General features: G+C 35.4%; 1 protein-coding gene across 4 annotated transcripts in view; it reads left to right on the top strand.

The window, feature by feature from the left end:
- Nucleotides 1-12,031, top strand: part of DOCK4 (dedicator of cytokinesis 4) — a 248,507-nt gene that overhangs the window by 129,096 nt on the left and 107,380 nt on the right. For all 4 annotated transcript variants that reach the window (XM_054056438.1, XM_054056437.1, XM_054056436.1 and 1 more), the window contains exon 13: nt 8,212-8,337. In XM_054056438.1, coding sequence (XP_053912413.1) covers nt 8,212-8,337 — 126 coding nt within the window. The remainder of the gene's footprint in view (nt 1-8,211; nt 8,338-12,031) is intronic.

Here is a 12,031-nt window from a genome sequence, read left to right as displayed (position 1 = left end):
GCAGCATTTTTCCCGAATTTGAAGAAAAGCTAAAAAAGATCAAATACAGCAGGGGACTGGTAGCTCAGTATAAGTTTACAGAGTGCAGTATTTCTAGGAACAGAGCTATTGTAGCTTACAGTATTTTCTAGATACAAATAGTAGTGTGACTGTATTTGCGTGACACTACCACAGCAATTCATGGTGTTATCCCTCTCAAAGGTGTTGCAAGGAGAGCTTTTTCCTGTAAATCAGCATGTGAAATGCTGGTTAGGAACCAAAATATGCTTTCTCTGCTGGGACAGCTATAGCTGTTGGCCACAAAAAAGGAGTTGTAGCCTCACAGTGGAGGGAGGAGTGAAGCTATGGTGGGTGGAAAATGAGAAAGAAAAGGGAAGTAGTGGTAACACTCAACAGAGAAGATGGAACAGAGCAAAGTACATAACTTTTAGGTAACTCCTGTGCACATGATTAATCACGTCAAGCCACCCCCGGCATCTGTGCTCAGCTAAGAAGAGATGATCTCTGGTGTCTGTCTGTTCTCAGCAGGGTTCGTAGATGTGTCAGAGATGCACTGAAATGTATTTTGTATCTATGCATCAAATCTAACATTTAAACAGCAAGTGCATTTATCTAATTACTCTAGTTCTAATGACTGTTTATTAATCTGCTAATTTTAATCTTAGCTATGTTTTGCGATAAGGAGATTATGTGTATTCCATTTTGATATGTTTAAGAATTATTTGTCACTGAAGGCTGCTATTTGAAATACATTAAAATAAGAAAAGTGCTCATATGTGAGTCATTAAGTACATAATGAATTAAGACTTTCTTTTTTGTTCTCAACAAATGCTAAAGCTGAAAGATGAAGTATATAGAGGATTTTGCACATGAACTCTTGCTCAAGATCATTTGGTCCTGAATGATAACTCTGACATATAAAGAGCAGATTTTTTAGACAAGGATTTGTAGAAGCTACTTTTTCAAATACTTTTTACAGGGTGGATGATATTGTTCAGCAATCTGATGTTAAAGCCCTTTCTCAAATTCAGGGGTAACCAAATCTTTAAAATCTAGCATGTAATCTGAGCATGTAAGGTGTAATCTAGCATGTAATATTAATTATGGTAGCTTTGGGAACAGAGATTAATCCTTAAAGGTGACAGGCTGGTCGGATGTATTTCTGCATGTTTTTACAGCAGTTCAAGCAAGTGTTGTCTGTGAAAGCTCTCCCTTTACTGTAAGGACTTCAAAAATGAAGTTCGAGGTAGATTTTCGATGTGGTTGTCTGTAAGTGTCCTTCCTATAGCACTGACTTGTAGTATGTGCTGAAGACGAGAGTGCCAGTGAAGTTAAATTCATAAGGTGCACTTGAGTGTTGCTAAAAGACTTGATTTTAGAGAAAAGCAAAAAATATGCTGTTGAAATACTATCTAGGACATCTTCTATCCAAGAGAACCTAATGACTTACTGTTCATCTCAGTACTGTGGTTATGTATGTGATAGAAATTACACCCAATTTAAACCTGGAAATTCCTGGCTAAGGCTACATAATGAGAATATGTGGCTTATGTTTCCGTATTGGAGTCAGATTACATCTTAGCACTGAGGTATTTACAAGCCTTTTCCAAAACCTCATTGTACTTATTACTATTAAATAGTGTTGTTGAATTCCTTTACTTTGTCTACTGAAAAAAAAGAATGTCTTAAGACTATAAATTATGCAAAATATATGCATAATTTTTGAGGGTATATTTTCAAATTCATTGCAGACATCACCTGGGCTTTTATGGTGGTGGAGATTTGTTTTTAAACACTTTCTTGAGGTCCCAGCCAAACGTTGACTCTTTGTTTATTTCAAATAAGACACACAATTGCAATGCTTAATTTCTAATATGATGACGTGAACGATGTTTGCGTGGCCGAGCCGCACTTCATGAACGAGAAAAGAATAGGTGTTTCCCTGGAACCTCTTGTCTGTTATTCACAGTAGAGGTGCTATAGAAAACACTTAATTGTAAAATTGTGTATTCTATGCACTGCCTAATATTCTAGTAAACAAAACAGTATATAAAAATGTAATTATAAATGTTTTGAACAAGATGATTCACCTTTGCAATGTAACAGTGTAGCGTGGAAATGGATATTGATGTGCTGTGCATATTGTTTATAGAAAACAGTATCAGTGGGCTTAGTAAGGCAAGAATTGGAGATATTACTGCAAAGATCTTTATTGTCTTTATAAGGAGGTTAGACTAGATGCTTATAATGATTATTTAGCCTGCTAGTACATTAACCGTCATCCTGTGGTGATTCTGGCAAGAAATACTTGAGGCTCTACTATCTCTCCTGTGAAGAGTTTCCAAGGTGGTTTTCTTGTGATAATATAGTGACATTTGGATTTAAGTGTTTATATTCTGTGTGAAGAAGGAAAAAACCCCAGCTTTTCACACCTGAGGGCATTTCTAACAAAAGCCATAGGTACAAGAGTTCATTTAATCCATGAGATTAGAAAGAGAACTGTTTTCTTGGGCTGTTTTTCTTGCTTTTTTTTTTTTTTTTTTACTGAGCTAAAAACCAGAATTTAAAGCTGAGGAATAAAGGAAGAGTTTGGAGTTTCCTTTGATAATTCAAAATAATCACTATCAAGCTTTTAACAAGGCCAGAGAGGATTGAATCTACGTCTCCTTTTTTTCTCTCTGTTCCCAGACTGTAATCTTGGGGATTTACTATGTAGATTTTGCTGTGACCAAATTGTACAGGAGTTACAGAATTATTTTTCTCAGATCACACTAAATCAATAAATTGTTTGCCAATAACAATCTGAAAATCTAATGGTATTATCTTTGTAGTGATAATTCGGACTCTTTAAATATTACCAAAAATAGGAACACCTGCATGCTTTGAGAATGCTTTTAACACCCTTACACAGCTTTATTTGGACAGCTGCTTTATTTTATTACCTTTCTCCAAATACAGACAGTGCTGAATATCATTCTGTCTGAGTTTTTTTTTCTATCAGCTTCCTGAGCAGCTGCTAGGCATTTTCTTCTCAATATGATCTAGGATTCTCTGCTGTGAGTAGATAGAAACTGAATGTAAATGCTTTCCCATCCCCCCAGAAGCTCAAATGCAAATAAGCATTCTCTAAGCATAATGAACACTTGCCTTTTGTCATAACTAAATGCAGAAACCAATAATGCAGCATAAAAGCTGATTTAAGGTAAAATGATGGATCTAACAAAAATCCAGAATGCTTATTCAGCAACTTGTCAATTTTCTGTGTTCTCTTTCATCTGAGTGATAGAAATAATCTGTGGTGAACTATGGTTGATTTTAATTGTGAGAAATTTCATGTGCTTGCAAAAGAAATAAATGCTGATCTGTTTGCAGTACCACACAGAATTTTACACTAATATTTTCAGAACTAGAGTAAATAAAGAATAATAGCTAACACAAGAGGTTTTAGTTACCTCTAGGGAGGTAAATGACATTTTTTATGAGGGGGCAAAGCTACAGAATATACCTAATTAAAAAAAAATGTGCCAGTCCTTCAGAGACTGGATATTTTCATTGCTTTGTTCTGCTCCTGATGTTCTAGAAATGGAAAATTTATAGTTATGATGTTTTGGGTAGATTCTAGATCTTATAGATGGTGTAATGATCTTGTTAACCACAGTCAGTGTGTGGTGGCATGTTGCAGTTTTCCATTTTGCTTTGTCTGTGCCCAGCTGTTCCAGCAGGAATACTCCTATTTTTAATTAAGCTGATAATTTTATTGTCTAGTTCATGATATGAGATGAGAAAGAACTGATGTTGACATACATCATCAGAGCAGAATAAATTTAAACTAAAGGATATTACCTTTGCTGTATGGCAGAACAAATATTTATGTTTCCAAAGGAGAAATAGTAATGAGTTAACATTCTGTCTCTGTATACAAAAAGAGTATTTCTGCATTTTGTGATTGCATTCCTTTTCCTTGAGTGTCTTCTCCATCTCTCCCAGACTGGCCTGTGACCACATTCTTTGGAAGGTCCACCTTGACCCTGTCTCATTGCTGTCTGATGATTAAATCTTCCTTCCTTTGAGCAGTAACACTTCCTTTCCACTCCCTTCATGTCTTCTTTGTAGAGATAGCTTTAATCACTCGTAATTTGAGCTCAGTGGCTTTTTTTTGCCATTATTGTATGCAAAATCGTTGTTACATTTCGGTGAAGAAGCTTTTCTCTTTAAACTAGTCATTTCCTCTTCTTTCCACTTTGTTTTGTGGAGTGTTTAAGGGAGTCCCTCTTCACTTCAATTGAATGCACAACCTTCTGAAAAACCTGAATGGCTCTGTGATGTGTTTGTATGCTTTATATGATATCAGTTAACTCTCATAGTCAGGTTACTTGACTTTTAAAAAGCATACAGATTTTAGTCCCTTGTAAAATATGAATTATTACATCTTTTAAAAGGACCTCTTCCCGATGACTTTTATTTCAGATGCATGGTTCCTCAGTCATGATGGGTTTCTAGTTTCTTTGACAAGTGTATTGTATTATTGTAGACTTGTAACTAAGGCATTGCTGTGGCTTGTAGATGGACACAGGCTTTGTGTTTAGCTAACAACACAGTCCTCCTTACCTATTTGGCTTTGGCAGGCTGGACTTGTCTTAATTTATCTAATGACAAAATAATAAATTATATCTACTTTATTTTTGCTCTTGCTTAGCATTGTGCAGTTGTGTGGTCTAAACCACTTCAGTATATATGTTTTATACTTAGTAGATACTTATAACATGTAGTTACTTTGTGTAAAGTTAGCTATCTATAACCCTAGGCTAATATGGAATAGAAGAGCAAAGACCATAATTAATGCCTTGAAAATACTGCTGTAGGATGACACTAGAGACCCCAGACCTATGAACACCTCACCAGTGGCCAGTTACTGGTCATCAAATTTTGTGACCTTGAGAGCAGAATAAAACTGGTTTTAGGGGAAGCAAAGAGAACGAAGGATAGGTATGTGTCTTATATAATATACATGTAAGATGTATCAAGATGCAATGTGGACTTGCAGACCAGTGAAGAAATAACAAGGTGTAAAGCCCATTAACAAACATGAGAGCCTAGAAGGAAAAAAAGGAAGAGACAGGCAACACCCTATTCCTTATGACAAAGGACTTGGGATTCTTATAACTCAGTCACTGTACACCATCTTCCTATCTTGAAACCGCTGACCTTAAGATCCCTTTAAGAGGGGCAGTGGAAGGGTAAGCAGGGGCTAGATACTGGAAAGATTTGGTGTATATATGTCATTTTAACAGTATTTTGTTTTGAGTATGTTAATATCATTGTAAATGGACTCTTTGATCAGACTGCTATACTTTCCCTTAGCACTGAAAATAAGTTCCCAGCTTTTCATATACACTGTGTTCCTTTTGCCCATCACAAGATCCTGAATGTAACAAATCAGTGGTAATTCAAGCATCCTATTCTGTAACTTGGATGTCACACCTCAGTAACAGTATGCATCTTCTGATTTTAGGTCCTTGAGAAAGAGGGGCCTTGTTTCTTAGCAAAATTAGTGGGGCTTTGAGAGAGCAATCAGAACATAACAATCAGAAATAACTGGGGATCATTTTCTTTTCATTGATTATATAAAGTTCTTATGCTCCTAGTTTTGGCTTTTTTACTGGATTTATCAGATCTGCTTTCTTTCTTCTCAATTCCCTTTTCTCTTGGCAGCTGGATCTTCAGTGGCAAGATTATTAACTTGAAACCTTGGTGTGCAGAGGTTCTTCAGACTTCCTTCCTTGTGTATCGTTCTTCTGTTTCCATTCTGGTGTTTCACTCTTTCTTGCTGTACTGGTCTGTTGACACTGTATAACATTTCTAAGTAACTTGGCTGTCTTTAATTCAATGTTCCTCATTATTCTGAAGAGTTGGGGGATGCATACCATGTATATTCCAAGGGTGTATTTAAACTATAGGTAAAATGGGTAAACCATGTTTCAAGCGTGTCCACTGAGAGATTTTTTTGATGCTTGATAACTTTTCTTTTTCTAACACTGAATACTGTGAAATACAGAGCTCTAACACCTTTCTTGCCTTGCATCAGAAAGTACTTCAAATCCTTGACAGTCATCTTATTTCTCAAGTTATAACTCTTTTGCCATTGATGAGATTTTTTGACACTTAGCTCATTTTGAGCTAAATAAAATTCTTCAAGGAAATCTGTGAAATTTGTACACAAACAAAACTGCTGCAATAATTGGATTTGAGGTCTTCAACCTTTTGTTTAGAAAACACAATAACTTTCCTCAACATCAGGCTGTGTACAGTATCTGATTAATACTGTTGTGATTGATGTGATGTGGAGCAATGGCAAATGGTTTTTTAGGTTTCCAAGGAAACAGCACAGTAGGGGCATATAGGGGTATGAATATACATATTTATGTATAACAATTTCTTAAAATATGAAAGGAACAAGATTGGAGCTGAGAGAAATATCCATATTTGTAAGTGATCTATACCCAACCTTTCTCTTCTCATCCAGCAGTGCAAAACTTTTCACCTGTTCTAACAGAGTCTGAATTTTGCCTGTATGACTTCTTATCAACTTCTGGTACCATCACTGTGTTTGTTTTTTCATCTACACCAATAACTGTCACTACTTCCTAAAAGCTGTTAACTCTTTAACAATTCCCATTACCAAAATAATTAACATCCATGGCATTATGTACAGTCCTTAGAATAGAATAGACTTCACTGAATGTTTTTACTTGTGATGTTTGTGTACTCAGTTGAAGATGTGTAGGTGAGCTGTTTTTCATAAGAGAAAGGAAATGTAGTCAGAGTATCATGTTCTCTGGAGTTGACAGAATAATGAAATGTAAGGGTAGGTAAGAGGAAGGAGACAGAAGTTTTCATGCTAATTAGATCTCTGAGCTCTTTAGTACAGTAGCCTGGACTGGCAGTACTTAGGACAGATTTTTCAAGCTCTGATTTAAGAACCATCACACTTCAAGTACATTTATTCAGTTAAATAGTAAAATGGTTGTCGGGGAAATTTCTTCCAAAAGCCAAAGGACTGAAGACCTTGTTGTTCAGTCTTTGTGTACTTGTTATTTACATAAGCTTAATCTAAAGTTAATTACCACTCTTCTAGGTTGTCTGCTTACGTCCATTTGTTCAGTGTATATGAAGAGTTTGCTCTTCTCTTTAGTCTGTATGTTGACACGTGATCAGCTATAGTAATGTTGGAGGTCAGGGAAGATTCATCTTTACAAGCTGTGTTATCCTGACAGTTGCCTCAGTGGTTATATTTGAAAGAATCAAAAGAACCGCCTGTTGTTTTTGTTGATCTCAGCTATAAACATGGAATTATAGAATGGTATCTGTTGGAAGGGACATTTAAAGATCATCTAGCCCATCCCCCAGTGGTGAATTGTACTGTTTGTAGTTTATTTGTATACTTCATATACAGTAGATGAAGTTAACTTGGTTCTAGAGAAGTAAATAATGGAAAACAATTATATGGACACCCTTGCATTTTGCATGTCTTGTAGCAAACGTAGGAAAAACCATGATTGATTTAACCTAATGATTATTGAAAAGAAGTTGCAATTTCAGTCATTATCAAATTACTATGCCTAGGGAAAAAATATCTATTATGTTATATTGATCTATTAGAGTTTGTTTCTTCAGATTTTGGATTAATAACTTGAATAACTGTGGATCAGGTTAGGGGATGCCTTGTAATGAGATCTCCACATTTTTCCCATAGATAAGGAATGATGGGGTTTGCACCTTTTCTTTTATACCAATGAAGGCAGAATTGTGTTGAAGGAAGTGAAAATTTGAAATGGTAGCAAATATTCTGATTGACATCTCTCTAAATTGACGTTTTTCTTATTCTTTTTCCACTTAAGGCCTCAGTCCACCCCTGTTGAGATAATTTTGATCTGATGTGTCATTGTAGTTCAGTTACACATCAGTAATAATTTACTAATGCTTTTTCATGGGTAGTTATTTGCAAGTCTTGATTGATTTCTGGATGTTGGCACCCTTCTGAAGTAAATTAAAAAATTGAGGTGGGTTGGCTGGGTATTATCGAACTCCCTCTGAATTCTCTGACTTCCCAGATGCATACATACTTTCAAGTGTATATAATTTTTAACAAATCGTGATAATTGTAATCTGTTTGAATGTCTTATTTTTCCTTGTTTTTCTCTTCATTTTCAGGTCTGGCAGTTTCTCTTCAGTTGCTTCATGGAGACATAGAACAAATTAGGAGAGAGTATACATCCATGTTTACCCATGGAGTATCCATAACACGGAAACTGGGTTTTTCCAATATTATCATGCCAGGTAAGTTAAAAAGAAAAAAAACTCTCACTAAAAAGCAGAAGAAAGAACTAATGAAAAATTACTTAATTTTCAGCTGCTTTACAAATAAATACTGTTTTCTAAAACTTGTTAAACTTCTCCAGAGTCATTTATGTTAGTTTTTTGCAGATAGTTAGAAGAAAATTGTGTCCTAGTGGTCCTACTGCATTATAAATTGTATAGTTACTATGTCAGTGTCAAAAGGGTGTATAGCCATAGCAGCCTTTTTTTGAGAGGTTGAACCCTGCTTTACAGAAGTGAAGATAACTGAATGCGAAACTGCTAAGCTCTGTGCAAAGAAAGAGAGAGCCAGCAGAGCATAAGGATACACAGAATTTCACTGACACTGTACAGCTGCTGGTTTCACCAGGTGTGTGTCTCAAAAACTGGAAAGGAAGATACTGGAAATGGATAGTAATAAGGATGTAGAGACTTTGTTTTGATTATATTGTATGACTAAATATGCAAATACTTAAACAGATGCTAAGGAAGGTAGAGAAAATGTGTCAATATGAATCAAAAGAAGCAAACACAGGAAGAAGATCACAGTAAATCTATTATTCCATCCCCAAAATGAAATTTTTAAGAAGTTTAACGGGTTGCTGGAAATTATAAGGGAAATGCCTCTTTAAAGGAAAAGCGTATTTGCAAGCTGACTAGTTTGGCATGATTATGATATTGTGTTGGTGCTGTGAAGCAGGGAGTAGTTCACATCTTAGTTTCAGCTGAGTCCACACAGAAGGCCTAGATCCTCTCAAATGTAAATCATCCTCATGACTTGCAGATTTTTCATAGATGCTAACTTGTTCTTATGACAATCTGTCTGTCTTTGCATTCCTGTGTACCTAAATCAGAAATAAATTAAGGTTTTGAGGCAAGAATAAATGATTTTCAATACTTCATTAGTCAAGGAGGTTTTAATAGGTTTTAAATAGGTGTTTAAAACTCAATAATGAGACTCAGCTTTAGCTATGGACATGTATTTCTCTTGAACTTCTGCCTGAAACTTAACAGTTGAGAATTCATTCTTGTGTTCTTACTGCCAATTAAACATCTGTCCTTCTGCATCCTTGATCAGTACTGTAATCACTTAAAACATGCACTGAACAAAAGTTAATAAAGCAGTTTTAGCACTATTATGGAAACACTCTGCTGCTGTCACTGCAATATTTAGAAGTATAAAATGCATGAGTCAGATGCTATTTAGTTGTAAAGGTAGATTATGTATGTATGTTTAATGGAAGCATTCAATTGAAATCTTACAGCTTATTGGCTAGGGTTTATTTGTTATAGTACTGTTGGACTTTTAATTTGAATCAAATGAATATTGTATATAATAAGATAACAGTGGAAACAGTTTTACTGAGCATACCATAATCCTCATTAAGAAACCTTTCTCCATTTATTTATAATTTAGTGACCTTCTGTTCAGAGTTACCAAATTCTTTATGTTCTCTAAATAGCTCTCATATCCCCTCACTTTCCATTTGTGAAATTATGTGACGTACTAAGCTGCAAAAATCAGCTACTGGAGGATTTTTTCAACTTACTTTCAAAGAATTGCACAGGCTCAGTTTGTCCCTTTTTTAGTTAAAAAAAAAAATAAAAAGCCTCTGTTTTACCTCTTTCTCAGCCCAAATATATGCATACCTCACTTCAGAAAATTTACAACTTCTATTCTGTGTTTACCGGCATAGAAGAGATTTCTTCTAAAGAGAAATAATCATGTCACTCTTGCAATGACGAGTTCTAAGGGCTAAGCAGAGCAGAGTGCCCTAGGCACTGAAATGCCCACAGGAACCTAGGCTTTGAAGTGCTTTTTTCTTTTAAAGCTCCCCTTTCATTTTGTTTCTCTTCTAGAGTAATTTTTTTCAGAGATAAATTAACTTCATCTTTTGCCACTGGAAATGGTCATTAATTAGATCTTATTTTATATTTTTGTTGAAGTAAGTATGGTGCTGTGGCTAATTAGCACTTAGATTGGGCTGTGAACCATACTGTCTTGAATTATTCAATAAGAAATACTTCATGCTGCTAAACTACAGTATCTGTTTTATAAATGCCATATTATAAGTCTCTCTCCTATTTTGGTGTATTAAAACTCCCTCTGACCTTTGTTTTTCCATCACATCAATTCTTTTCTCTTTGGACATTTTACTGTTAAAAGTAACTAGGATCAGTATACATGCCAAACCAGAATTTTGTGGACAATAATAATGCATGTTTTTACAGAGCAGTGTTTCTTATGTCTCTGGAGCCTGACAGAGGGAGGCCACAGAATGATTTTTCCAAGACCTATTGATTTTTTTAATGAAGAACTCCAAAAGTTTTAGGAAATAAAGTAGATGGCTAGAAAAAACATATATGATTCAAAAAGCCTGTGAAACAAGTAACTCATTTTATTCTGTCTAATAGGAGAAGGATAGGCAGTGAAAGTGTCATCTTGTGAGTCTAATCAACATGCATTTTCTAGGTTTAAATGGGATTTAAGGGCAGAGTCTATGCAACCATTAGTTAACTCCTTCCCAGCCATCCTAGTGTGGCAGTCTGGAGATGCACAAGCCAGTATTCTCAGAAGGCTTTGTACAGCATTGAGGGACAACTGTACTTGCATCCTGAATTTCTGTGTTCACCATTTCGTGAAAGAACAGACAACCATGTGATTTACCTGGTCTATAAAATTTAGCATGAAATATTTATGAACTTACTATAATTTTTGAGCAGTTCTTTAAGTTAGATTAATGTACTTAATAGGTGATGAAAGGTGAAAGCGCTTTTTACCAGCTTTTTTGCTATTTTATGTAGTCCACTCTTAAGGAATGTTTCCAAATTTTACTTACAGCATCTGTATGGGTGTATATCTTCAGTGCTGCATATGCAAATCTATTCTAGCACATATGCATGCACATATTCTTTCGCATCTTTGTGGACGATATCTAATTCTGTAAAGAAGCTTGATCATTAGTGAGTGTTGTCTGGGATTTTTAGAATTGGAATGAACCCTGGTACAGCAGTTTGTCTGAATGAGGACGTACTGAAAGAGCCATAGCTCCCTGTTAGGACTGCCAGATTAGACTCTAAACTGTCCTGTGTAAGCATCCATATAGTTGCACATCCATCTTTCTTGCCCTTGTCGGACCAGAACTGCATCTGCTTTACTTTATTTAAGCTATACTGTTCTTAATAGTGCTGTCTGTTACTGGCAGTAGTTGACTACTTGGTTCATTGAAAGCCAAAAATCTGTTCAGTGTGAAACTCTAGCACATAAAATAAAGTAGTCTCATATCTTTCTATAGAATCTTTATGTAGAATCTTTTCTTCACTAAGCAATTCAGTTAGGTCCAACCCTTACTTCCTTGCACTTTGTCTACAAACTTACTCTGTCCAGCTTTGTCTATAAAATCAAAGATAATTCTTATTTAAAACAGCTATAGATACAATTATGAAAGTCTCTGTATCTCATAGAGGACAGCAGCTCACCTCTATATCTTAGTCTATAAAATGTAGTGCAGTGTACAAATAATTGGCCTGTTAGTTGACAACAGGTTTTCATAGATGGGTATAATTCAGCTATGGACATCCTTTTTCATCTTATGATCCAAACTGGTGGCATTACCACTGCTGAAATCTGACCACCACTTCCTCTCAGTTAAGTTAAAAGTTTATATTTCTTCCT

This window comes from Cuculus canorus, chromosome 1 (assembly GCF_017976375.1).
Source record: "Cuculus canorus isolate bCucCan1 chromosome 1, bCucCan1.pri, whole genome shotgun sequence".
Classification (NCBI taxonomy): domain Eukaryota; kingdom Metazoa; phylum Chordata; class Aves; order Cuculiformes; family Cuculidae; genus Cuculus; species Cuculus canorus.
The sequence above is the reverse complement of the archived record's forward strand: the minus strand, read 5'-3'. Positions and strand labels throughout refer to the sequence as shown.